Consider the following 23,035-nt stretch of genomic DNA (forward strand, 5'->3'; position numbering starts at 1 on the left):
AAGTCAGCTCTCTATTTTGGGTAAATTAGTAGAGATTTCTAAACTCACATTCTTCTTGGTTTTGGGGAGCATGTTGTAAATATGCTGGGTCTTTTCTCTGGAATTATACTAGGTTTTCTTTTTCTTTTTTTTTTTAATATGTTTATTCCCTTTTGTTGCCCTTGTTTTATTGTTGTCATTGATGTCGTTGTTGTTGGACAGGACAGAGAGAAATGGAGAGAGGAGGGAAAGACAGACACCTGCAGACCTGCTTCACTGCCTGTGAAGCGACTCCCCTGCAGGTGGGGAGCCGGGGGCTCAAACTGGGACTTTTAACATTTGTTTTTATTTGATAGAGAAATTGGGAGGGGAGGGAGCAGAGCAGAGAGACACCTGCAGCCCTGCTCCACCATTGTGCGGCTTCCCTGCAGGTGGGGAGCAGGGGCTTGAACCTGGGTTTGTGAGCACAGTAGTGTGCACCACTGCACAATGCACAATAGTAGTGTGCACCACTGCCCTGCCCCTTCTGCTGGTTTTCTGTCTTCATTGCAATGAACACTCAGATCCTTCTCTTGTGGAGTTCCCTAGGCGGAACTGCCCAACTTAGGATGCAATTTGCCTCCAAGAGCGAGCTGCTCCTTACCGCATCTTGAGACGCCTCCTGGGTGGGCATCCCCGCCTCCTTCTGCCTCAGCAGCCCCTGTCTTCAGCTCTGCAGTGCGGAGCTCAGTCATCAGGATTCGCTGTTGCAAAGGCCACAGGTCAGCCTGCCTCCGGCACCCAGGCCCGGGGCTCAGCTCTGGGTGTGCACGGCCTGCCCCGTCCTCCCGGGGTGTGCCCAGTGCCACAGGTGAGGAGGGGGACGCCGAGGGCACCGCTCCTTTAAGGCGATGTCACAAGGCCGCGGAAGTGGTGGAACCCCGGCCCCGGCAGAACCCGGGGCCACCGTCGACCGCCTCATGGGGCCCCGGGCCCACACGTGAGCAGAGGCCGCCATGGCAGAGGGCGGGGAGCTGATGAGCCGGCTCATGAGCGAGAACGCGGACCTCAAGAAGCAGGTGCGGCTCCTCAAGGAGAACCAGATGCTCAAGCGGCTGCTGAGCGAGAGCTGCCAGGACGGCGGCCCCGGGCCCGGGCGAGACCTGCTCTTCCCCAGGGGGCCCGGCTACCCCGAGGCCAGCTCGCCCGGGGCCGGAGGTGAGGCCAGGCGGCCGGGAGGGACAGCTCAAGGCGGGGCAGGGTGGGGCCATCAGCTAGGGCGGGGCACCCTGAGGTGGGGCCAGGTGGCCAGGGTGGGACACCCTGAGGTGAGGCCAGGTAGCCAGGGCGGGGCACCCTGAGGTGGGGCCAGGTGGCCAGGGCGGGGCACCCTGAGGTGGGGCCAGGTGGCCAGGGTGGGACACCCTGAGGTGAGGCCAGGTAGCCAGGGTGGGGCACTCTGAGGTGGGGCCAGGTGGCCAAGGTGAGGACACCCTGAGGTGAGGCCAGGTGGCCAGGGTGGGACACCCTGAGGTGAGGCCAGGTGGCCAGGGTGGGACACCCTGAGGTGAGGCCAGGTGGCCAGGGTGGGACACCGTGAGGTGGGGCCAGGTGGCCAGAGTGGGACACCCTGAGGTGAGGCCAGGTGGCCAGGGCGGGACACCCTGAGGTGAGGCCAGGTGGCCAGGGCAGGATAGGTTGGAGGGGCTCCCCGAGGTAGGGCAGGCAGGACACCAGCCACGCTCGCTGGCCTCCAGGCAGGTGCTCCGTCTGCCTGTGCTGCCCCAGCCACCCTGCCACGTGCTCCCCACCCAGGAAGACAGTGCAGCAGTGCCACTTCATCTGCCGCCCGGCCATGAGCTCGGCCTCTGATTCACAGTTGCTCACGTCCATTTCTTACCTGCGATTTGGGCGCATTTAGGAGACGCCCCACCCAGGTCACTGGTTGGAATGTGTGGCCGGCTCCCCAGCCATGTGGGGGCCCACATCTCGGGTGAGGGGCCCTGCCCAGCGGGGGCAGGCACAGCGCTCCCCTCGTCCTCTGTCCCGGTCTCTCCGGCTGAGGAGACCCCAGAGCCGGGCCTGGGCACTGGCAGGGCCCCTGGTAGCAGGAAAGGGGGTCACCTGCTCCCCCTGGGTTGGGGGATGGCAGCCTCAGCCTGGGCCAGCTCCCTGGGGCCCTGCGCCTGCCGTGCCTGGGCTGTGGTTTCTCTGGGCCGGGGGTGCCTGTGTCCTTCACTCCTCAGCCCTGGGGCCGTGCTGAGGACCAGGATGGTTAACACGGCCATGTTACTGCTGTCTTTAGAAAGTTAGAGATTTTCCCACCATAAAAATAATAACAGTAGGGGGTTGGGCGGTAGCGCAGCGGGTTAAGCACACGTGGCACAAAGCCCAAGGACCGGCGTAAGGATCCTGGTTCGAACCCCCGGCTCCCCACCTGCAGGGGAGTCACTTCACAGGCAGTGAAGCAGGTCTGTAGGTGTCTGTCTTTCTCTCCCCCTCTCTGTCTTCCCCTCCTCTCTCTATTTCTCTCTGTCTTATCCAACAACAAATGACATCAACAACAACAATAATGACCACAACAAGGCTACAACAACAAGGGCAACAAAAGGGGGGAAAATGGCCTCCAGGAGCAGTGGATTCATGGTGCAGGCACTGAGTCCCAGCAATAACCCTGGAGGCAAAAAAAAAAAAATTATAACAGTAATTACAGGGGTCGGGGCGGTAGCGCAGCGGGTTAAGCGCACATGGCACAAGGCGCAAGGACTGGCATGAGGATCCCAGTCTGAGCCCCCGGCTCCCTACCTGCAGGGGGATCGCTTCACAAACTGTGAAGCAGGTCTGCAGGTGTCTGTCTTTCTCTCCCCCTCTCTGTCTTACCCTCCTCTCTCCATTTCTCTGTCCTATCCAATAACAACAACAGCAATGACAATAATAATTATGGCAACAAAATGGGAAAAATGGCCTCCAGAAGCAGTGGATTCATAGTGCATGCACCAAACCCCAGCAATAACCCTGGAGGCAAAAATAAATAGAATAAAATAAAACAGTAATTATAAACACAATCACCTTGATTGAACCAGATTGGCCACAAGACTAGAGGTCCTGCCTCTGACCCAGTGATGTCACTGCTGGGCCTGCCTGGTCCCCTGGGACCTGGTCAGGGGACACCCACCTGATGATCACCCCCTCTGGCCCAGGCCCAGACTTCGGACGGTTTGCAGGCGTGGTGGACGTGCCAGCCCAGCTGCAGGCCCAGTCCTCCCTGGAGGACCTGCTGTGCTCCCACGCGCCCCTGTCCAGCGAGGACGAGACCTCCCCGGGCTGTGCCAGTGCCTCCCCAACGCCCTTCAAGGCTTTTCTGGCATCTCCGGCCCGCAGTGTTGAGCGTAAGCTGTCGCCCCTGCTGGGCCCCCTGCACGACCCGCTGGACAAGGCCCTGCTGGAGCCCCGTGACGCCACACGGCCCAAGAAGGTCTGCTTCTCCGACAGCGGGCTGCCTGCGGGTGACCGGGGCCGGCGCAGCTACTACCTCAACGGTGAACCGGCGGGCGACGGGCAGGCGGGTGTGCCTGGGCGCGGACGAGGGGATGGGCAGGCATGGCGGGCCAGGGTGGGCACCTGTGGCTCCTGGTGATTGTCAGTATCTAGAAAATAGCACCTATGGGAGTCGGGTGGTAGCGCAGCGGGTTAAGCGCAGGTGGCGCAAAGCACAAGGACCGGCGTAAGGATCCCGGTTCGAGCCCCCGGCTCCCCACCTGCAGGGGAGTCGCTTCACAGGCGGTGAAGCAGGTCTGCAGGTGTCTGTCTTTCTCTCCCCCTCTGTCTTCCCCTCCTCTCTCCGTTTCTCTCTGTCCTATCCAACAACGACAGCATCAACAACAACAACTACAACAACAATAAAAACAAGGGCAACAAAAAGTGAATAAATAAATATTTAAAAAAAAAAAAAAAAGCAAATAGCACCAGACCCAGAGGTCCCAGGATCTATCCTTCCTCATCCCAGGCTGAGCTGTGCCCCGGCCACTCTCTCTTGCCTGGGCTCCATGCCTGCATGACGGCACCACCGCCCCTGGGGGCCATTTACCCCATTTTCTTTCTTTCTTTTTGATAGAGCATGAGAGGCAAAGAGAGAGGGGGAGAGAAGGAGAGAGGAGAGGGAGAAAGGGAGAGGGAGAGAAAGAGAGAGAGAGGAGCTCTACTGCACTGCTGGCGGGAATGCCAACTGGTGCAGCCACTCTGGAGAAGAGCACGGCCAACCCCTACACAGATAGTATGGGCTACCTTGTGACTCAGCAGTCCCACTCGCAGGCACTCACCAGGACAATGTGAACACTGACTCAGAGGGACATGGACACACTCCATGTTCACAGCACTCACCAGGACAATCTGAACACTGACTCAGAGGGACACAGACACACTCCATGTTCACAGCACTCACCAGGACAATCTGAACACTGACTCAGAGGGACACAGACACACTCCATGTTCACAGCACTCACCAGGACAATCTGAACACTGACTCAGAGGGACATAGACACACTCCATGTTCACAGCAGCTTTATTCAAATAGCAAAAATCTAGAAGCAACCAAAACGCCCTTCAGCAGATGACTGGATAAAAACGTCTGGGGCTCTCAGGGCCTCTTGAATCTTAGTGTCCTTGCTGTTGTTTAGGGCTGGGAGTTTTCTTCTTATTTCCTCTAGGATGTTTGCTCCCCTCCTCTCTTTCTCATTCAGTGTCCTGTCGCTCTTCAGTTGTGTTGTGTGAGTGTAGGCCACACTAGAGTCAGTCACAAACCGCAGAAAGTACAATAGCAGCCAAAGCAAAGACTAATGCAGCTTAGCCAGAACTAGTCAAGCAGCATCTCCACTGTAAAAACAAAAACCAACATTACAAAGGGGAAGAAAAAGGAAAAGACAGTAGAAAAGAAACAAGTGTGAAAGTAAGCTGTCAACTATGAATTCTAGAGATAGTGGGAGAGACAGAGAGGGAAAGAGGAGAGAGACAGGGAGAGAGAGAGAGGAGAGAAGAAGAAAGAGTCCACTCAGCCTTCTTCCACAAGATAATTAACACCCGAGTGCCAGTGAGTTAAAAAAGAAAAAAAAACAGCGAAATTCAGGAGAAAGATTTTTCAGATCAACTTTAAGGAAAGAAAAAGAGAAGCAGAGAAAAGAGAGAGAGGGAGAGAGGAGCGAGTTCCTCCCAGAATGTGTAGCACACCCAGTCACCTATCAGTGGAAGGAACAGCGAGAGGAGGGAACAGAGACAAGCACAAGCAATAATAATAGAATAAAATTTGGTAAAAATCCCTGTCAGTCTGCAGATTGAGCCAGTGCAGATCGGCTCCACACAGCCTCGCCTTCTTCCTAAACCAAACTAAAAATAAGCAGTTATGAGAGGTAACTATCAGGCAAGCCCAAGAGTTAGCATAAAGACACAGGTGCCTCACCCCAGGCAAGACCGAGGCCCTGATCGGTCAGGTATTCTGGCACTCAGATAGAACTCCAGTTAGTTCCCTTCAGTGTCCTTTGAATGACACCCTTGCTGATCCAGGAATGTTGAGAAAGAGGTTATTGTCCGGGAGGTGGCGCAGTGATAAAGCTTTAGACTCTCAAGTATGAGCTCCCGTGTTTAATCCCTGGCAGCACATGCACCAGAATGATATCTAGTTCTTTCTCTCTCTCCTCCTATCTCTCTCATAAACCAATAAGTAAAATCTTTATATATATAAAAAAGAGATGATCTCCACAGGAATAGCTGCTGTGGGGGTTGGGAACTAGCAAAGCAAAAAACTCCCAGCCAACCCCCTGATTCCTTTGTCCCTTTCAGCCTCTGTTTGCGGCCCAAATGCAAATCATAGGGCTCTTCTTTAGTTCTTGTCTGCCACCCAGTGCACCCCATCCCACTGCTGACCCAGAACTCCCACCCTCACCCAAACTTCCCAGTTTTGAAGCAGGCTCCCTGCAGAGCTCAGGCCAGGTGTTGTCTCTGAGTCACCATCTTGGCTCCGCCCCCCAACTGGATAAAAAATGTTATGGGACATAGACTCAGTGGAGTATTATGCACTAATAAAAAAGGATGATATTGTGTCCTTTGGGATAAAGTGGATGGAACTGGAGAAGTTATGCCCAGTGAAGCAGGTCAGGAGGTGAAGGACAACTACAGAATAGTTTCACTCATATGTAGAATACAGACAACTGGGAGTCTGGCGGTAGCGCAGCGGGTTAAGCGCACGTGGCGCAAAGCACAAGGACCGCGTGAGGATCCCAGTTCGAGCCCCCAGCTCCCCACGTGCAGGGGAGTCGCTTCATAGGTGGTGAAGCAGGTCTGCAGGTGTCTGTCTTTCTCTCCCCCTCTCTGTCTTCCCTCCTCTCTCCATGTCTCTCTGTCCTATCCAACAACAACAATAATAACTACAACAATAAAACAACAAGGGCAACAAAAGGGAATGAATAAATAAATAAATATCAAAAAAAAAGAGTATAGACAATTGAGTTTACAAATGTGAAAAAAATGTCAATCTATTTTCAAGACGGTGGCTGAACTATAGTGGTTATCTATGGGGTGGGGATGGGGACAGAAACTTCAGTGACAGGAGTGGTGAAAAAAAATAAAAGGGGGCAGGGTGGTGGTACACTGGGTTAAGTGCACACAGCACGAAGTGCAAGGATCCCGGTTCGAGCCCCCAGTTCCCCACCTGCAGGGGAGTCGCTTTGCAAGCGGTGAAGCAGGTCTGCAGGTGTGTCTCTCCCTCTCTTACCTTCCCTCCCTTCTCAATTTCTCTGTCATATGCAATAAAAAGAAATGGAAACAGTGGCTGTCAGGAGCAGTGGATTCATGGTGCTGGCACCCAGCCCCAGTGATAACCCTGGAGGCAAAAAAGAAAAAAATTTTCTTTTTTGAAAAAGAAAGAGGGAGAGAGGGAGAGACCGGGTCCTGCAGCCCTGCTTCATCCCCTGTGAAGCTCCTCCCTGCAGGTGGAAGCCAAGGCTTGAACCCAGGGAGCAAGCTCATGTGTCCACCCCACTGGTGAGCCACTGCCCGGCCACTAAGTAAATCCTAAGGACAAAAACCAGCGTCTGACTCCTTGTTTCTGACGCACAGAGAGTGAGGAGCCCTTGAGGAGCCCTTGACGGTGGCACCTGGGAGGGCCCGTGCCCTGGGGTGCTGGGGAGTCTAGGCCCACCCTCACAGTGGCTCTGCACCCTGGGGTGCTGGCAGTATTCCGGGCCCTCCCTCACGCCCCCTCCCCACAGAGATCCAGAGCTTCTCGGGTGCCGAGAAGGACGGACGCATCGTGGGTGAGATCGCCTTCCAGCTGGACCGCCGCATCCTGGCCTACGTCTTCCCGGGGGTCACGCGGCTATACGGCTTCACCGTGTCCAACATCCCCGAGAAGATCAGGCAGGTGCGAGGCCCCTCCCTCCCGTAACCGGCCTCCCCAAATCAGGCAGGGGTGTCACCCCCACCCCATAACCATGCCCCTGCCCTCCCCTTCCAGGCCCCCCATAACGTGCCCCCATAACCGCCCCCAGACGTCCATCAAGTCCCTGGACGGCGCGGTGGACGAGAAGAAGCTGCGGGAGCTGACCCAGCGCTACCTGGCGCTCACCGCGCGGCTGGAGAAGCTGGGCTACAACCGCGAGGTGCACCCGGTGTTCAGCGAGTTCCTCATCAACACCTACGGCATCCTGAAGCAGCGCCCAGACCTGCGCGCCAACCCGCTGCACGGCAGCCCCGCCGCCCTGCGCCGCCTGCTGATCGACGTGGTGCCCCCCAAGTTCCTGGGCGACTCCCTGCTGCTGCTCAGCTGCCTGTGCGAGCTGTCCAAGGAGGACAGCAAGCCGCTCTTCGCCTGGTGAGCCGCCGCACCGCGGGTCGGAGAGGAGAGGGCAGGCCCCGCCCGGCACCGCCAGCATTAAAGCTCTGTTCACCACAGCTCAGCCTGGCTCTGGGCCCCTCGCTCAGCCCCCAGCCGGGACCTCAGCTCTGGGCCCACCCTCAGCACGGCCCCCACCCTCAGCATGGACCCCCACCCTCAGCACGGTCCCCACCCTCAGCACGGGCCCCCACCCACAACAGGGCCCCCACCCTCAGCACGGGCCCCACCCTCAGCACGGCCCCCACCCTCAGCACAGACCCCCACCCTCAGCACGGACCCCATCCTCAGCACGGACCCCACCCTCAGCACGGACCCCACCCTCAGCACGGACCCCCACCCTCAGCACGGACCCCCACCCTCAGCACGGACCCCCACCCTCAGCACGGATCCCACCCTCAACACGACCCCACCCTCAGCACCTCAGCACGGCCCCCACCCTCAGCATGGCCCCCAGCTTGCAAACTCCAGGCTCCCAGGCCCCAGGACGCTGCTGCTGCCAGCCCTGTCAGGAGAAGGCACAGTCCACAGGACACTGCTGCTGGAGCTTCTGCCTGTCAGGCGTCCGGCACCTCAGGGTGCTGCCTGTGTTGGTGTGGGGCTCCCAGCTGTCCCGTGTCCCCTAGGCAGAGGTGCGTGTCCCCTGGTGCGGGCTAGGGTGGGGGTAGGGGACAGGCTTCAGGCCTGGCCCCAGCCCAGTGGGCAGCCGTGTCCCACGCCCAGCATGCAGATCCCCAGGCCCCCAGGTCTGAGTCCTGCTCAGGCCACGTGGGGGACCAGCACTCAGAGGCCTGCTCTCCTTCCCAGCAGCCTTTGCAGTGGTCCGTTTCCTTGGGGGCGGGGTGCGAGGGGGGCCTGAGGGGCGCCGGAGTTGCAAGCCAGAGGCCTGCTCCTCACCATGGGGGTCTTGGGGCTCCCGGCTCTGCCCTCACCCCGTAAGCAGCCGTATTTGGGCCCCAACCTGAGGCCTTAGGGGGCCCCACGGGCCCCAGCCAAGCCTGATCAGGCGTCAGCAGAGGGGTTACCCCAAGATGCCTGTGTGCTGAGCCCCGAGGGGCACCGGGCCTCAAGACCCCCACACCTGCATCCCTGTAGCTGCACCCTCCTCCATCCCACCCCCATGCTGGCTACCACCCTCCATGGTGTCCTATACCTTCCCCTCCTCCCCCTCCACACCTGTACCCTCCCCCTCCTCCCCCTCCACACCTGTACCCTCCCCCTCCTCCCCCTCCACACCTGTACCCTCCCCCTCCTCCCCCTCCACACCTGTACCCTCCCCCTCCTCCCCCTCCACACCTGTACCCTCCCCCTCCTCCCCCTCCACACCTGTACCCTCCCCCTTCTCCCCTCCACACCTGTACCCTCCCCCTCCTCCCCCTCCACACCTGTACCCTCCCCCTTCTCCCCTCCACACCTGTACCCTCCCCCTCCTCCCCTCCACACCTGTACCCTCCCCCTCCTCCCCCTCCACACCTGTACCCTCCCCCTCCTCCCCCTCCACACCTGTACCCTCCCCCTCCTCCCCCTCCACACCTGTACCCTCCCCCTCCTCCCCCTCCACACCTGTACCCTCCCCCTCCTCCCCCTCCACACCTGTACCCTCCCCCTTCTCCCCTCCACACCTGTACCCTCCCCCTCCTCCCCCTCCACACCTGTACCCTCCCCCTCCTCCCCCTCCACACCTGTACCCTCCCCCTCAACCCCCTCCACACCTGTACCCTCCCCCTCATCCCCCTCCACACCTGTACCCTCCCCCTTCTCCCCTCCACACCTGTACCCTCCCCCTCCACACCTGTACCCTCCCCCTCATCCCCCTCCACACCTGTACCCTCCCCCTCCTCCCCCTCCACACCTGTACCCTCCCCCTCATCCCCTCCACACCTGTACCCTCCCCCTCCTCCCCTGTACCCTCCCCCTCCTCCCCCTCCACACCTGTACCCTCCCCCTCCTCCCCCTCCACACCTGTACCCTCCCCCTTCTCCCCTCCACACCTGTACCCTCCCCCTTCTCCCCTCCACACCTGTACCCTCCCCCTTCTCCCCTCCACACCTGTACCCTCCCCCTTCTCCCCTCCACACCTGTACCCTCCCCCTTCTCCCCTCCACACCTGTACCCTCCCCCTCCACACCTGTACCCTCCCCCTTCTCCCCCTCCACACTTGTACCCTCCCCCTCCACACCTGTACCCTCCCCCTTCTCCCCCTCCACACCTGTACCCTCCCCCTCCTCCCCCTCCACACCTGTACCCTCCCCCTTCTCCCCTCCACACCTGTACCCTCCCCCTCCACACCTGTACCCTCCCCCTTCTCCCCCTCCACACTTGTACCCTCCCCCTACCCACAGACTCTTCCCCCAGCACCTGCACCCTTATCTCACCCAGGTGAGCTGACTGCTGTTCGGTCGCCAAGGCTATTCTCCCTTGAGGGGACAGGGCCCAGGTGGCCACCTGAGTTACCTGAGGGGCCACGATGGAGCTCAACTGGAGAGTCTCCGTCTTAAGGGACTCTTAGGTCACCTGGGGGCACCTGGAATGTCATGATGAGGGTCACCTGGGGGGCACCTGGAATGTCACGCTGAGGGTCACCTGGGGGCCACCTGGGATGTCACACTGAGGGTCACCTGGAATGTCATGCTGAGGGTCACCTGGAGGGCACCTGGGATGTCACACTGAGGGCCACCTGGAATGTCACACTGAAGGTTACCTAGGGGCCACCTGGGATGTCACACTGAGGGCCACCTGGAATGTCACACTGAGGGTCACCTGGGGGCCACCTGGAATGTCACACTGAGGGCCACTTGGAATGTCACACTGAAGGTTACCTAGGGGCCACCTGGGATGTCACACTGAGGGTCACCTGGGATGTCACACTGAAGGTCACCTGGAATGTCATGCTGAGGGTCACCTGGAGGGCACCTGGAATGTCACATTGAGGGCCACCTGGGGGTCACCTGGAATGTCACACTGAAGGTTACCTAGGGGCCACCTGGGATGTCACACTGAAGGCCACGTGGAATGTCACACTGAGGGTCACCTGGAATGTCACACTGAGGGTCACCAGGGGGCCACCTGGGATGTCACACTGAGGGTCACCTGGGGGCCACCTGGGATGTCACACTGAAGGTCACCTGGGCTGTTGGGTTTGCATCGTGGGAGAGAGATCAGGAACTCGTGGCAGAGTGGGAACGCAAATCTTTATTCACGTGGATGCCCCAAGTCGGGTGTGAGCACAGCGGGTTTAGGCCACGCGGAGCTAGCAAAATGGCCGCCTCCCGCTATGCACACCAGCCCTTCTCCAGGTAGGGATGCAGAAGAGAAAAAAGGGGTGAAACCAGGAACAGCAGTGGGTTTTATAGGGTAAAAACGGAAGTGGCAAGTAGGGACGGAATTGGCTAGGGAAGAGGGTGGAGAAAGACAAAGGCATTCTGGGAACTTCCTCAGTCCGGTTGCTGTAGTTTAGCTGGTGGGAATTAGCAAGACCTTGAGGGGATAACGTGGTGGGGGATACGTAAATAATACTTGCATGGAAACAGAGTGGTTTGTGGGCCCTGCGAACGTTCAACCACATCTGTACAATATCCCAACACTGGGGATCACCTAGAACACCACACTGAGAGTCACCTGGAATGTCACACTGAAGGTCACTTGTGGGGGAGCACCAGGAATGTCCCACTTGGGGGTCACCTGGCTGAGGAGACTAGTGTGATTGCCCTGTGGGCTGGCAGCCCGCCGGTTAATGAGAAGCCAGGCCCCAAATTCCCCTGGGAGCACAGCCCAGGCTACTGTCTGACCACCATGGCCCAGCTGGTGGAGTGTGTGCCCAACTTCTCCGAGGGAAATGACCAGGAGGTGTGGTGCCAGGGCTGGGGGGCACAGGGCTGGGGGGCGAGTCTGGTGGGGTAGGGGGCACAGGGCTGGGGGGCGAGTCAGGTGGGATAGGGGCACAGAGCCGTGGGGGCATGGGGCTGGGGGGGCGAGTCTGGTGGGGTAGGGGGCACAGAGCCGGGGGGCATGGGGCTGGGGGGCGAGTCTGGTGGACTGTGCTACCAGGAGGGTCCCTGGGAGCGTGGGGCACCAGTGGTCCGGCAGGCAGGGGCTGGGGCTGTCTCGGCTTCCCGCAGGCCACACAGCAGCTGCTCCGACTGGAGGACCCACGAGGCACAGAGCTGGGCCCTGTCTGCTCCAGCCGGGGCCCTCCTGCTGCCTCAGAAGGTTCTGGATCCTCCCAGTACAGACGCCCCTGGGCCCAGCACCCACCCTCCTTGACCTCAGCCCAGGGCCTCTTCCCACACCGCCTCCTGCCTGCTCTCCCCGGGGCCGTGCTCTGGCTTCCTGGGTGCCGGCTCAGGAGACTCTCACAGGTGATCGACACCATCGGCCGGGCCGTGGCCCAGACGCCCGGCTGCTGTCTGCTGGACGTGGACGCCGGGCCCTCCACCAACCGCACCGTGTACACCTTCGTGGGGGCCCCTGAGGCCGTGGTGGAGGGCGCTCTCAGCGCCGCCCGCGCAGCCTTCCGGCTCATCGACATGAGGAAGCACAGAGGTGGGTGGGTGAGGGCATGGTCACACGGCCCCCAGTCCCCCTGGAGATGGACTTGTCAACAGTCAGCAGAGCAAACACTGGCAGGGGCAGGGGGCAGGGGTCAGGGGTCAGGGTAGGCTAAGCAGGTCCAAGGACGGGCAGTGAGTGTGGCAACTGGGGCTTCGGTGCCAGGGATGGAGCGGGGCGGGTGCTGGCTCTCCCAGGACAGGGAAGGCTGTAGACAAGGGCACTGGTCAGTGCAAGGTCTCGGACCCGGACCCGGGGCAGGGCCACCACAGTTGGCCAACAGGAACACCGCCTCACGGGTGCCTTGAGGTTGGGGTGCTCTGTCAGGCGTGCGGGGCGGTCTGGCACCCCGGGGTCCTCTCTGCAGGGGAGCACCCACGCCTGGGGGCCCTGGACGTGTGTCCCTTCGTGCCTGTGCGGGGAGTCTCCATGGAGGATTGTGTGCAGTGTGCCCGTGACTTCGGCCAGCGTTTGGCGAGAGAGCTGGGGGTGCCAGGTGAGGGGCTCCCTCTGCACGGCCCATGCCTCCCAGGCGGCCATTGTAACAATACCAACAGCCCCACCCAGGCCCCAACAACAAACCCAGCACCCAGACTAACCCTAACCCTAACCCCATGGTCCAGCCATCAGCCTCCAACACCAACCCAGCCTCAGCCCCAGCCCAAACCCTGGCCCCCAACCCTAGCACCCAGCCCCCAGGCCACAACCCACAGATCATGGCCCCCAACCCTAGCTCAGAGACCACAGCCCCAGGCCCCTAGCCCCCAGCCCCTAGTCCCCAGCCCCCCAGTCTCCAGTCTCCAGCCCTCAGTCCCCAGCCCACAGCCCCTTGACCCCAACCCCCACCTGACAGCCCGGAGCCACCAAACCCAGCCCCCAGTTCCCAGCCTCCAGTCCCCAGTCCCCAACACCCATCCCCATCCCCCAATACCCAGCCCCCAACCTCAGCTCCCAGTCCCCAACACCAAGCCCCCAACACCAGGCCCCTAGCCCCCAACACGCAGCCCCCAGCTCCCAGTCCCCAGCTCCTAGCACCAGCCCCCAGCTCCCAGCCCCCAGCTCCCAGCCCACAGCCCCTAGCCCCAGCCCCCAGCTCCCAGCGCCCAGCCCCCAGTTCCCAGCCCCCAGCCCCCAGCCCCCAGCCCCCAGTTCCCAGCCCCCAGCTCCCAGCCCCCAGCCCCCAGCTCCTAGCCCCAGCCCCCAGTTCCCAGCCCCCCAGCTCCCAGCTCCCAGCTCCTAGCCCCAGCCCCCAGCTCCTAGCCCCAGCCCCCAGTTCCCAGCCCCCCAGCCCCCAGCTCCCAGCCCCCCAGCTCCCAGCCCACAGCCCCCAGCTCCTAGCCCCAGCCCCCAGCTCCCAGCCCCCAGCCCCCAGCTCCCAGCTCCCAGCCCCCAGCTCCCAGCCCCCAGCCCCCAGCTCCTAGCCCCAGCCCCCAGCTCCTAGCCCCCAGCCCCCAGTTCCTAGCCCCCAGCCCCCAGCCCCCAGCCCTAGTGATACAGACAGACCTTGGGGACTGAATCCTCCCAGGTAGGGACTCAGGCTTTGAGGTGCAAGTCCAGCCCCTAGAACCATCTCCCTGCGGGGCTGAACCCACCAGGTAGGTGACCAGAAAAGGGGCTACTGGGGATACAGTGCCCAGCAAGGGGACAGGGGCTGGACATGGCACCACACCCACTAAGGCACACAAGCACGTGCACACACACAGGCACACACATGCACACCCAGGCATGCACACGTGTGGAGCTGGTGTGTGCAGCCTGGCCTCACGGGTTATCCCTGCGTCCCCCTCGGTCCGCGGGTTCCTCCCCTCCTGGTGTCACATGATTCAGGGCCTGGGGGGGCAGGGCAGTGAGGAAGTCTGGCTGGGTGAGCGGGGGTCCCGCCAGGCTACCTGTCTCTCGGCAGGACCCCTCTCAGAGGCAGCCGGGGCTGAGGGTGGACACCCAGACAGGGCCCCCGCCTATCACCCCCCCAACCCTGCACAGTGTATCTCTACGGAGAGGCCGCCCAGACAGCCAGCCGCCAGGCCCTGCCGGCCATCCGGGCCGGGGAGTACGAGGCTCTACCAGAGAAGGTGCTGCCCACCCACCACCCAGCCCAGCCCTCCCCACCTCACCCCACCCTGCCCCTCCCTCCCGGTCCCCCAGCCCTCCAGGACCCTCCAGCCCTCCCCCACCCTTCCCTCCATCCAACCCAGCCCCATTGTCCGGCAGCTCCGGCAGGCAGACTGGGCTCCCGACTTTGGGCCCAGCACCTTCGTGCCCAGCTGGGGGGCCACAGTGACGGGGGCTCGCAGGTTCCTCGTTGCCTACAATGTGAACCTGCTGAGCACCAAGGAGCAGGCCCACCGCATTGCTCTCAACCTGCGTGAGCAGGGCCGTGGCCCCGGCCAGGTGGGCACCCACCCCTGGAGCCCCTGGGGTCCCCCTCTGCCCCTGGAGCCCCCCCTCTGTCCCTGGAGTCCCCCCTCTGCCCCTGGAGTTCCCCTCTGCTCCTGGAGTCCCCCCTCTGCCCCTGGAGTCCCTCTCTGCCCCTGGAGTCCCCCCTCTGCCCCTGGAGTCCCCAGGAGGTGGGTAGGGCCAGTGGGCAGGCCAGGGTCTGGGGACTCAGGGGCAGGGGGTCAGCTACCAGGAGGGGGGAGGCCCCCAGGGGGAGGGTGGCCCCTGACGAAGGCCCCCATGGGCTGGCCGGCTGCTGGAGGGGTCTCTGTGTAGCCAGGGCTCCTGAGAAGGGTGCAGGCCCTGGGGTGGCAGCTGGAGGAGCAGAAACTGGCCCAGGTGTCCACCAACCTCCTGGACTTCGAGGTCACGGGGCTGCACACGGTGTATGAGGAGGTCTGCCGGGAGGCCCAGGTGATGCAGTCCTGCAGATGGGCCCCGGGGCGCAGGCCTCTGACCGCTGGGGTCCCGGGGCCGGCGGGGCCCCCAGAGGGTGGCCAGTGTCCTCTGAAAGTGGGGTCCCCCTGACAGCATCCCCCAGGAGGTGGGACCCCTGGGTGTTCTCCGGCATGACCCAGCCCCCGCCCCCCGTAGGAGCTGAGTCTCCCTGTGGTGGGGTCGCAGCTGGTGGGCCTGGTGCCCCTGCAGGCCCTGCTGGACGCGGCAGCCTTCTACTGCGACAAGGAGAAGCTCTTCATCCTGGAGGAGGAGCACAGGCTGCGGCTGGTGGGGCTGGGGTGGGGGTGGGGGCTTGTGGGCCTGGGGGGCCCGAGGGGGTGGGGTCCTGGGGTTGCTGAGAGGCTGGAAGGATGGGGACCTGAGGGGCAGGACTGGGTACTGGGAGTACTGAGGACCTGGGGCTTGAGGGGTGGGAGGCTTGGGGGAGCCTGGGTTCAGGGTTGTGGGCATGTGGGTGCTGGGAGCCAGAGGGGTTGCTGGGGTCCTGGGGGTGCTGGACTGGATGCCTGCTAGGTGGCTGGGGGCCTGAGGGGTCTGGGTTTGTGGCCTGGGTGGGGCTGGGTTGTTGGGGGCCTGGGGGTGGGAGGTTGGGGGGGCTGGGGATTGGGCAGATGGACGGGTCAGGGCCTGGGCGGGCAGGGCAGGTGACTGTGGGTGGGCCTGGGGTGGGAAGCTGGGGGGCGTGGGGGGCAGGACTGTGTGTCGGGCCTGGGGGGGCTGGTGTCCGGGTTGAGGCAGGCTTGGCACCTGGGGGGTTACGACCGCCCACTGCCCTCCAGACTGGTGGAGGGGAGCACCAGTTGGGGGGCTCTTCTCTTTGTGGCTGTGGCTCAGGTCGGCTTGCTGTGAGCAGGAAGCATCTTCCCACCTCCTGGTTCTCGGAACCACGTCTGACATGGGTGGGGGCGCATTGGGTTGTGAGAGCCCTGGGGTCTCTGGGGGGCTCAGTGGGGTCACCTGCCGCGCTCAGCGTCCCCAGGGTGATGGGGGCTGGGGGGAGTGAGGTGACGCCAGCAGGCCACTCTTCCGGCGACCCAGAGTCACCGCCCTTTCCAGGTGGTCAGCCGGCTGGGTCTGGACTCCCTGTCCCCCTTCAACCCCCAGGAGCGGATCATCGAGTGAGCGCCCACTCCCACAGGCCACCGTCCTCCCCGAGCCTCTCCAGACCAGGACCCCTCCCCTCCCTGCCTCTCCCCCAGGACCCCTCTCTACCCCCAGAGCCCCACCCTTCTCCTCAGGACCCCACCCCTTCTCTAGCGCTCCCCCTCCCCAGCACCCCTGGACCCCCAGGACGGGCCCTGTCCCCGCAGGTACCTGGCCCCTGACCGGGAGTCGGAGCACCATCTGGTGGACAGGCCCCTGGCCGCCTTTGTCCGGGACGTGGGGGCCCGGTCAGCAGCCCCCGGGGGTGGCTCTGTGGCAGCGGCCAGTGCGGCCATGGTGAGGGGACCCCGAGGACTCTGACGGCGGGCGACAGGGGCCTCTCCCAGGGTGGCCTCGGGGTGTCCCCAGGGTCTGCCGTGGGTGACGTGGCTCCTCACCAGGGCGCGGCGCTGGCCTCCATGGCCGGCCTGATGACCTACGGCCGGCGCCAGTTCGAACATCTGGACGCCACCATGCGGCGCCTGATTCCTCCCTTCCACACGGCGGCGGCCGCGCTGACCAGGCTGGTGGATGCCGACGCCCGGGCCTTTGAGGGCTACCTGGTGGGCAAGTGGGTGGGGCAGTGGCGGGGGGGGGTCAGAGAGTAGGGCTGCGGGGCTGGGACAGCAGGTGCGGAAAAAGGAACAGTAGGCGCAGTCCAGGGACGTGTCCAGGCTGGAGTCTGTTGGCCGTGCAGGGTTCTGGGGCCCCTGTCAGCATTCACCCCTCTGTCTGCTCCTGTAGGAGGCAATGAAGCTACCTAAGGGCACACCTGAGGAGAAGGATAGGTAAGGGGCAGTGGGGGACAGGTGGGACAGGTGTGGGAGCATTGGGGGTCAGGTGGGACAGGTGAGGCGTGGTGGGGGACAAGTGGGACAGGTGAGGGACGGTGGGGGATAGGTGGGACAGGTGAGGGGCGGTGGGGGACAGGTGGGACAGGTGAGGGGCGGTGGGGGACAGGTGGGACAGGTGAGGCGTGGTGGGGGACAGGTGGGACAGGTGAGGCGTAGTGGGGGACAGGTGGGACAGGTGAGGGGCGGTGGGGGACAGGTGGGACAGGTGAGGGGCGGTGGGGGACAGGTGGGACAGGTGAGGGGCGGTGGGGGACAGGTGAGGGGCAGTGGGGGACAGGTGAGGGCCAGTGGTGGAGAGGTGGGACAGGTGAGGGGCAGTGGGGGACAGGTGGGACAGGTTAGGGACGGTGGGGGATAGGTGGGACAGGTGAGGGGCAGTGGGGGACAGGTGGGACAGGTGAGGGGTGGTGGGGGACAGGTGGGACAGGTGAGGGGCAGTGGGGGACAGGTGAGGGGCAGTGGGGGACAGGTGAGGGGCAGTGGGGGACAGGTGTGACAGGTGAGGGGCAGTGGGGGACAGGTGGGACAGGTGAGGAGCAGTGGGGGACAGGTGGGACAGGTGAGGGGTGGTGGGGACAGGAGGGACAGGTGAGGGGCAGTGGGGGACAGGTGTGACAGGTGAGGGGCAGTGGGGGACAGGTGGGACAGGTGAGGGGCAGTGGGGGACAGGTGAGGGGCAGTGGGGGACAGGTGGGACAGGTGAGGGGCAGTGGGGGACAGGTGGGACAGGTGAGGGGCAGTGGGGGACAGGTGAGGGGTGGTGGGGGACAGGTGAGGGGCAGTGGGGGGCAGGTGAGGGGCGGTGGGGGACAGGTGGGGGTGGACCCCCGCAGTGACCCCAGCCCTGGTGGTGTGGAGTGAACCCCACTCTTCTGCCTGCACGTATGGGGGTAGGGGTGGGGCTCGGGCCCAACGTGAGGCTCCAGCCTGCATTCCTGGCTCTAGGCGCTCGGCTGCCCTGCAGGAAGGGCTGAGGCGGGCAGTGACTGTGCCCCTGGCGCTGGCCGAGACGGTGGATTCCCTGTGGCCAGCACTGCAGGAGCTGACCTTATGTGCCAACCTGGCCTGCCGGTCGGACCTGCAGGTGTGGGGGTTGGGGTGGGTTGGGGGCTGGGGCAGGGGCTGTGAGGACTTGGGACATGGGAACTGAGGTCTGGGCACATGGTGGCTGGGTTGGGGGCATGGGGTCTGGGGTCTGGGTGCTATGGGGACACACAGGCTGGGGCAGGGCTCTCTTGGGAGGGGCTGGGCTCTGTGGGGCTAGCGGTGGGCGGATGTGGGGGCGATCCACTGTGGGCCCCCGGCACCTTCACACGTGGTCCCTCTCTGTCCTGCCCCTGGACAGAGGGTGCAGGGTCCTGGGGTCCTGTCTAGCGCGGCCATGGCCCCGGGCCCAGGTGGCGGCTAGTCTGGCCCACGGCTGTTGCAGGTGGCAGTGAAAGCCCTGGAGACGGGGGTGTTTGGGGCATATTTCAACGTCCTCATCAACCTGAAGGACATCACTGACCAGGAGTTCAAGGACCAGGTGGGTGTGTGGCCGGCCAGGGCTAGCGGGTCCACAGGGGGTGGCGGGAACTGGGTGGGGACCGAGGTGTCCTCCCATCTGCAGGTCCAGCAGCGTGTGTCCAGCCTCCTGCAGGAGGCCCAGGAGCAGGCGGCACTGGCACTCCAGAGGCTGCAGGACCGCCGGGAGTGACTGGCCCTGGACATGCTGCTGGCTCCCTGACAGGACCTGAAGCCCGAGGCGGGCGGGGTGCCCACCTGTCTCCTAGGCCTACAATAAAGCCAGTGCCAGCCTTGCAGAGTGTTTGTGGAGGGCCCAGGGGTGCCAGTGTCCTGGTCTCCCATGTCCTGAGCTCCCATGTCCCAGGCTCTGTGTCCTGGCCTCTGTCCCAGGCTCCATGTCCTGAGCTCCTGTGTCTCAGGCTCCACGTCCCAGGCTCTGTGTCCCAGGCTCTGTGTTCTGGCCTCTGTCCCAGGCTCTGTGTCCTGGTCTCTGTCCCAGGCTCTGTGTCCTGGCCTCTGTCCCAGGCTCTGTGTCCTGGCCTCTGTCCCAGGCTCTGTGTCCTGGCCTCTGTCCCAGGCTCTGTGTCCTGGCCTCTGTCCCAGGCTCTGTGTCCTGGCCTCTGTCCCAGGTTCTGTGTCCTGGCCTCTGTCCCAGGCTCCGTGTCCTGAGCTCCTGTGTCTCAGGCTCCATGTCCCAGGCTCCGTGTCCCAGGCTCTGTGTTCTGGCCTCCTTGTCCCAGGCTCTGTGTCCTGGCCTCTGTGTCCCAGGCTCTGTGTCCTGGCCTCTGTCCCAGGCTCCATGTCCTGAGCTCCCGTGTTCCAGGATCCATGTCCAGGCTCCATGTCCTGAGCTCCCATGTCCCAGGTACCTGTGTCCTGAGCTCTGTGTCCTAGGCTCCATGTCTTGACTACAGCCCATGGTGCTGGGGGCCTGGGAGTGACTGCCCAGGGGGCGTGGGGACAGCATGTGGGCCCCTCCCTCAACCCTGCTGTGGGGACAGGTGGGCAGTGGAGGCCTGGTGCTCAGGGGCAGGGCCTGGAGAGGGTCTTGGGATCCTAACGACGTGGCCCAAAGGGGGTGGCAAGGCCTGGCCAGGCTGGGGCCTTGGTTATGGGACAGGGGTCCCAAGAGTGACAGTGCTGTGTTCCAGCCTCATGCAGAGTCCCCACATTCACACATGATGCTCCCAAAACAGTGAACTTGTTCAATGTCCCCATGGGCATAGTGTCCCCACATCCAGTGTCCCCACATCCAGTGTCCCCATATCCACTCTTCCCACATCCACTGTCCCCTACATCCAGTGTCCCCACATCTAGTATCCCCATGAGCACAGTGTCCCCCAAATTCAGGTTCCCACATCCATTCTCCCTATATCCAGTGCCCCCCACACCCAGTGCTCCCCACATCCAGTGTCCCCCATATCCAGTGTTCCTCACATCCAGTGTCCTCACATCCAGTGTCCCCACATCCAGTGTCCCCACATCCAGTTTCCCCCACATCCAGTTTCCCCCACATCCAGTGTCCTCCATATCCAGTGTCCCCACATCCAGTGTTCCTCACATCCAGTGTTCCCACATCCAGTGTCCCCCACATCCAGTGTCCCTCATATCCAGTGTCCTCACATCCAGTGTCCCCACATCCAGTGTCCCCCACATCCAGTGTCCCCCATATCCAGTGTTCCCACATCCAATTTCCTCACATCCAGTGTCCCCACATCCAGTGTCCCCCACATCCAGTGTCCTCACATCCAGTGTCCCCACATCCAGTGTCCCCACATCCAGTGTCCCCCACATCCAGTGTCCCCCATATCCAGTGTTCCTCACATCCAATGTCCTCACATCCAGTGTCCCCACATCCAGTGTCCCCCATATCCAGTGTCCCCACATTCAGTGTCCCCCATATCCAGTGTCCCCACATCCAGTTTCCTCACATCCAGTGTCCCCACATCCAGTGTCCCCGCATCCAGTGTCCCCCACATAGTGTCCCCACATCCAGTGTCCCCCAAATCCAATGTCCCCCAAATCCAGTGTCCCCACATCCAGTGTCCCCGCATCCAGTGTCCCCCAAATCCAGTGACCCCGCATCCAGTGTCCCCGCATCCAGTGTCCCCACATCCAGTGTCCCCACATCCAGTGTCCCCGCATCCAGTGTCCCCCACATCCAGTGTCCCCCATATCCAGTGTCCCCACATTCAGTGTCCCCCATATCCAGTGTCCCCACATCCAGTGTCCCCACATCCAGTTTCCTCACATCCAGTGTCCCCACATCCAGTGTCCCCGCATCCAGTGTCCCCGCATCCAGTGTCCCCCACATAGTGTCCCCACATCCAGTGTCCCCCAAATCCAATGTCCCCCAAATCCAGTGTCCCCGCATCCAGTGTCCCCGCATCCAGTGTCCCCCAAATCCAGTGACCCCGCATCCAGTGTCCCCGCATCCAGTGTCCCCACATCCAGTGTCCCCACATCCAGTGTCCCTGCATCCAGTGTCCCCCACATCCAGTGTCCCCCACATCCAGTGTCCCCCATATCCAGTGTCCCCACATTCAGTGTCCCCCATATCCAGTGTCCCCACATCCAGTGTCCCCACATCCAGTGTCCCCACATCCAGTGTCCCCGCATCCAGTGTCCCCCACATAGTGTCCCCACATCCAGTGTCCCCCAAATCCAGTGTCCCCCAAATCCAGTGTCCCCGCATCCAGTGTCCCCGCATCCAGTGTCCCCCAAATCCAGTGATCCCGCATCCAGTGTCCCCGCATCCAGTGTCCCCACATCCAGTGTCCCCACATCCAGTGTCCCCGCATCCAGTGTCCCCCACATCCAGTGTCCCCACATCCAGTGTCCCCACATCCAGTGTCCCCGCATTCAATATTCCCATGTTCTTTGTGCCCCCCCCCAAAGTTCACAGTGTTGAGGGGCTGTCAGAATCTCTGGCAGCTGAATGGGCCCAGCTTCCTGCCAGCTCTCATCCCTCTTGCTGACCCAGTGGCCTGGGGTGGGGCCGTGGCCTCGTGTCCCCGCACCCCTCTCCCAGTGTGTTGCTGGCTTGTCCCCCAGGGGCTGCGTCCCAGACCAGTGGGAGGTGTGGACTCTCTTCAAGAGGCTGGTGGCTCAGAACCTTTATTAGGGCTAGGAGGGTGGGACAGGGTCTGTGCTCACAGCTGAGGCTGGCCAGGGACATGGTGATGGAGGACAGAGGTGAAGGGGTGGCACCAGCTGGCAGGGCAGGGGCTGGGGACAGGGCATTGGGAACCCTGCGGGCTGAGCCTGGTGGGGAGGTGGGGGACAATGAGAACAGGGATACCGGGGACTCCATGGGCCAAGCTGGGAGGCAGGGGACCGGAACTGTGGGGCTGGGGACCTCGGTTTGAGCTGGGGAGCAGGTGGGGATGGGGGGTCAGGACCGAAGGCTGGGGGCCCTGGGGTTAACCTGGTGGGGACAGGGGATGGGGGGCAGGACCGAAGGCCCGGGGACCCTGGGGCTGACTGGGGGACAGGTGAGGATGGGAGGCCAGGACCGAGCTGCCCGGGACCCTGAGGCTGATCTGGGGACAGGGGCCGGGGGGACCAGGGACTGTGGGCACCGGGGACCCCTTGGGCTGAGCAGGGGGCTGCAGGGACCCCAAGGGCCACGGGCTGGGCCGGGTCTAGCAGATCCAGCGGACGAACGTGTCGAGGAAGCGGGGCTGCAGCAGCGCGTCAAAGGTGTCTTCGCGGAACACGGCACCCGCGTCCCCCAGGCTGAGGGCGGCCAGTACCTCGCGGTTCTCATCACCGCCCACGGCCACCACAGCGGGCACCACGTTCTCCTTGCGCATGGCGCCCAGAGCCTCGTCCAGGCCCAGTCGGCCGGTCACGCCGTCGGTGAGGAAGACAAAGGCCAGCTCGGCGTGGCGCCTCGCGCCCCCGCGGCCCGGCCGCACCAGCTGGTTGACCGCGTGCACGATGCCCGCGCCCACCTGCGAGGAGGCGTCCAGGTAGCGCGCGGCCGCCAGCCCCTCCCGCACGACAGTCAGGTTGTGGGTCAGCGGGAAGGCCACCTGCTGCTGCCCCAGACCCCCAAACTGCAGCAGCGCCAGGCGAGCGTTGAGGGCGTCAGCCGCGCCCCGCGCCAAGGTCAGCCGCCCAGCCACCGCCTCCACGAAGCCCAGTGCCGCCCGGAAGCCACGCTCGCCCAGCCGCTCTGAGCCGTCCAGCAGGAAGACCACGTCCACGGGCCTCTGTGTACACTGCGCCACCGCCAGTTCTGGAG

At 62.9% G+C, this 23,035-nt stretch overlaps 4 protein-coding genes across 8 annotated transcripts in view; 3 read left to right on the plus strand and 1 right to left on the minus strand.

Annotated features, from left to right (window-relative positions):
- The first annotated feature begins 669 nt into the window (after positions 1 to 669).
- Positions 670 to 7,897, plus strand: SPATC1L (spermatogenesis and centriole associated 1 like). 2 transcript variants are annotated; one of them, XM_060198875.1, is made up of 4 exons: positions 670 to 1,176; positions 3,159 to 3,524; positions 7,218 to 7,369; positions 7,497 to 7,897. In XM_060198875.1, the coding sequence occupies exons 1-4, from the start codon at positions 975 to 977 to the stop codon at positions 7,821 to 7,823; spliced, it is 1,047 nt and encodes a 348-aa protein (XP_060054858.1). In that variant the 5' UTR covers positions 670 to 974; the 3' UTR covers positions 7,824 to 7,897. The 2 variants fall into 2 exon arrangements, with proteins under 2 accessions (XP_060054858.1, XP_007537978.1); XM_007537916.2 differs by having other exon boundaries at positions 929 to 1,176; positions 3,159 to 3,497.
- Positions 7,898 to 11,597: 3,700 nt separating this feature from the next.
- FTCD (formimidoyltransferase cyclodeaminase) lies at positions 11,598 to 19,079 on the plus strand. Its single transcript, XM_007537915.3, has 14 exons — positions 11,598 to 11,686; positions 12,199 to 12,382; positions 12,756 to 12,884; positions 14,372 to 14,460; positions 14,600 to 14,779; positions 15,101 to 15,238; positions 15,419 to 15,550; positions 16,340 to 16,401; positions 16,594 to 16,723; positions 16,828 to 16,989; positions 17,171 to 17,214; positions 18,226 to 18,364; positions 18,710 to 18,805; positions 18,890 to 19,079. Exons 1-14 carry the CDS (start codon positions 11,633 to 11,635, stop codon positions 18,974 to 18,976), a joined length of 1,626 nt encoding a protein of 541 aa, XP_007537977.1. The 5' UTR covers positions 11,598 to 11,632; the 3' UTR covers positions 18,977 to 19,079.
- A 923-nt stretch (positions 19,080 to 20,002) lies between these two features.
- On the plus strand, positions 20,003 to 21,697 carry LOC132540328 (uncharacterized). The gene is made up of 2 exons (XM_060197134.1): positions 20,003 to 20,692; positions 20,876 to 21,697. The coding sequence occupies exons 1-2, from the start codon at positions 20,003 to 20,005 to the stop codon at positions 21,695 to 21,697; spliced, it is 1,512 nt and encodes a 503-aa protein (XP_060053117.1).
- Positions 21,698 to 21,887: 190 nt separating this feature from the next.
- Positions 21,888 to 23,035, minus strand: part of COL6A2 (collagen type VI alpha 2 chain) — a 39,869-nt gene continuing 38,721 nt past the window's right edge. For all 4 annotated transcript variants that reach the window (XM_060198871.1, XM_060198873.1, XM_060198872.1 and 1 more), the window contains exon 28: positions 21,888 to 23,029. In XM_060198871.1, the coding sequence (XP_060054854.1) occupies positions 22,431 to 23,029 (599 nt within the window). In that variant the 3' untranslated portion in view covers positions 21,888 to 22,430. The remainder of the gene's footprint in view (positions 23,030 to 23,035) is intronic.

Source organism: Erinaceus europaeus, chromosome 9 (genome assembly GCF_950295315.1).
Source record: "Erinaceus europaeus chromosome 9, mEriEur2.1, whole genome shotgun sequence".
Taxonomy (NCBI): Eukaryota; Metazoa; Chordata; class Mammalia; order Eulipotyphla; family Erinaceidae; genus Erinaceus; species Erinaceus europaeus.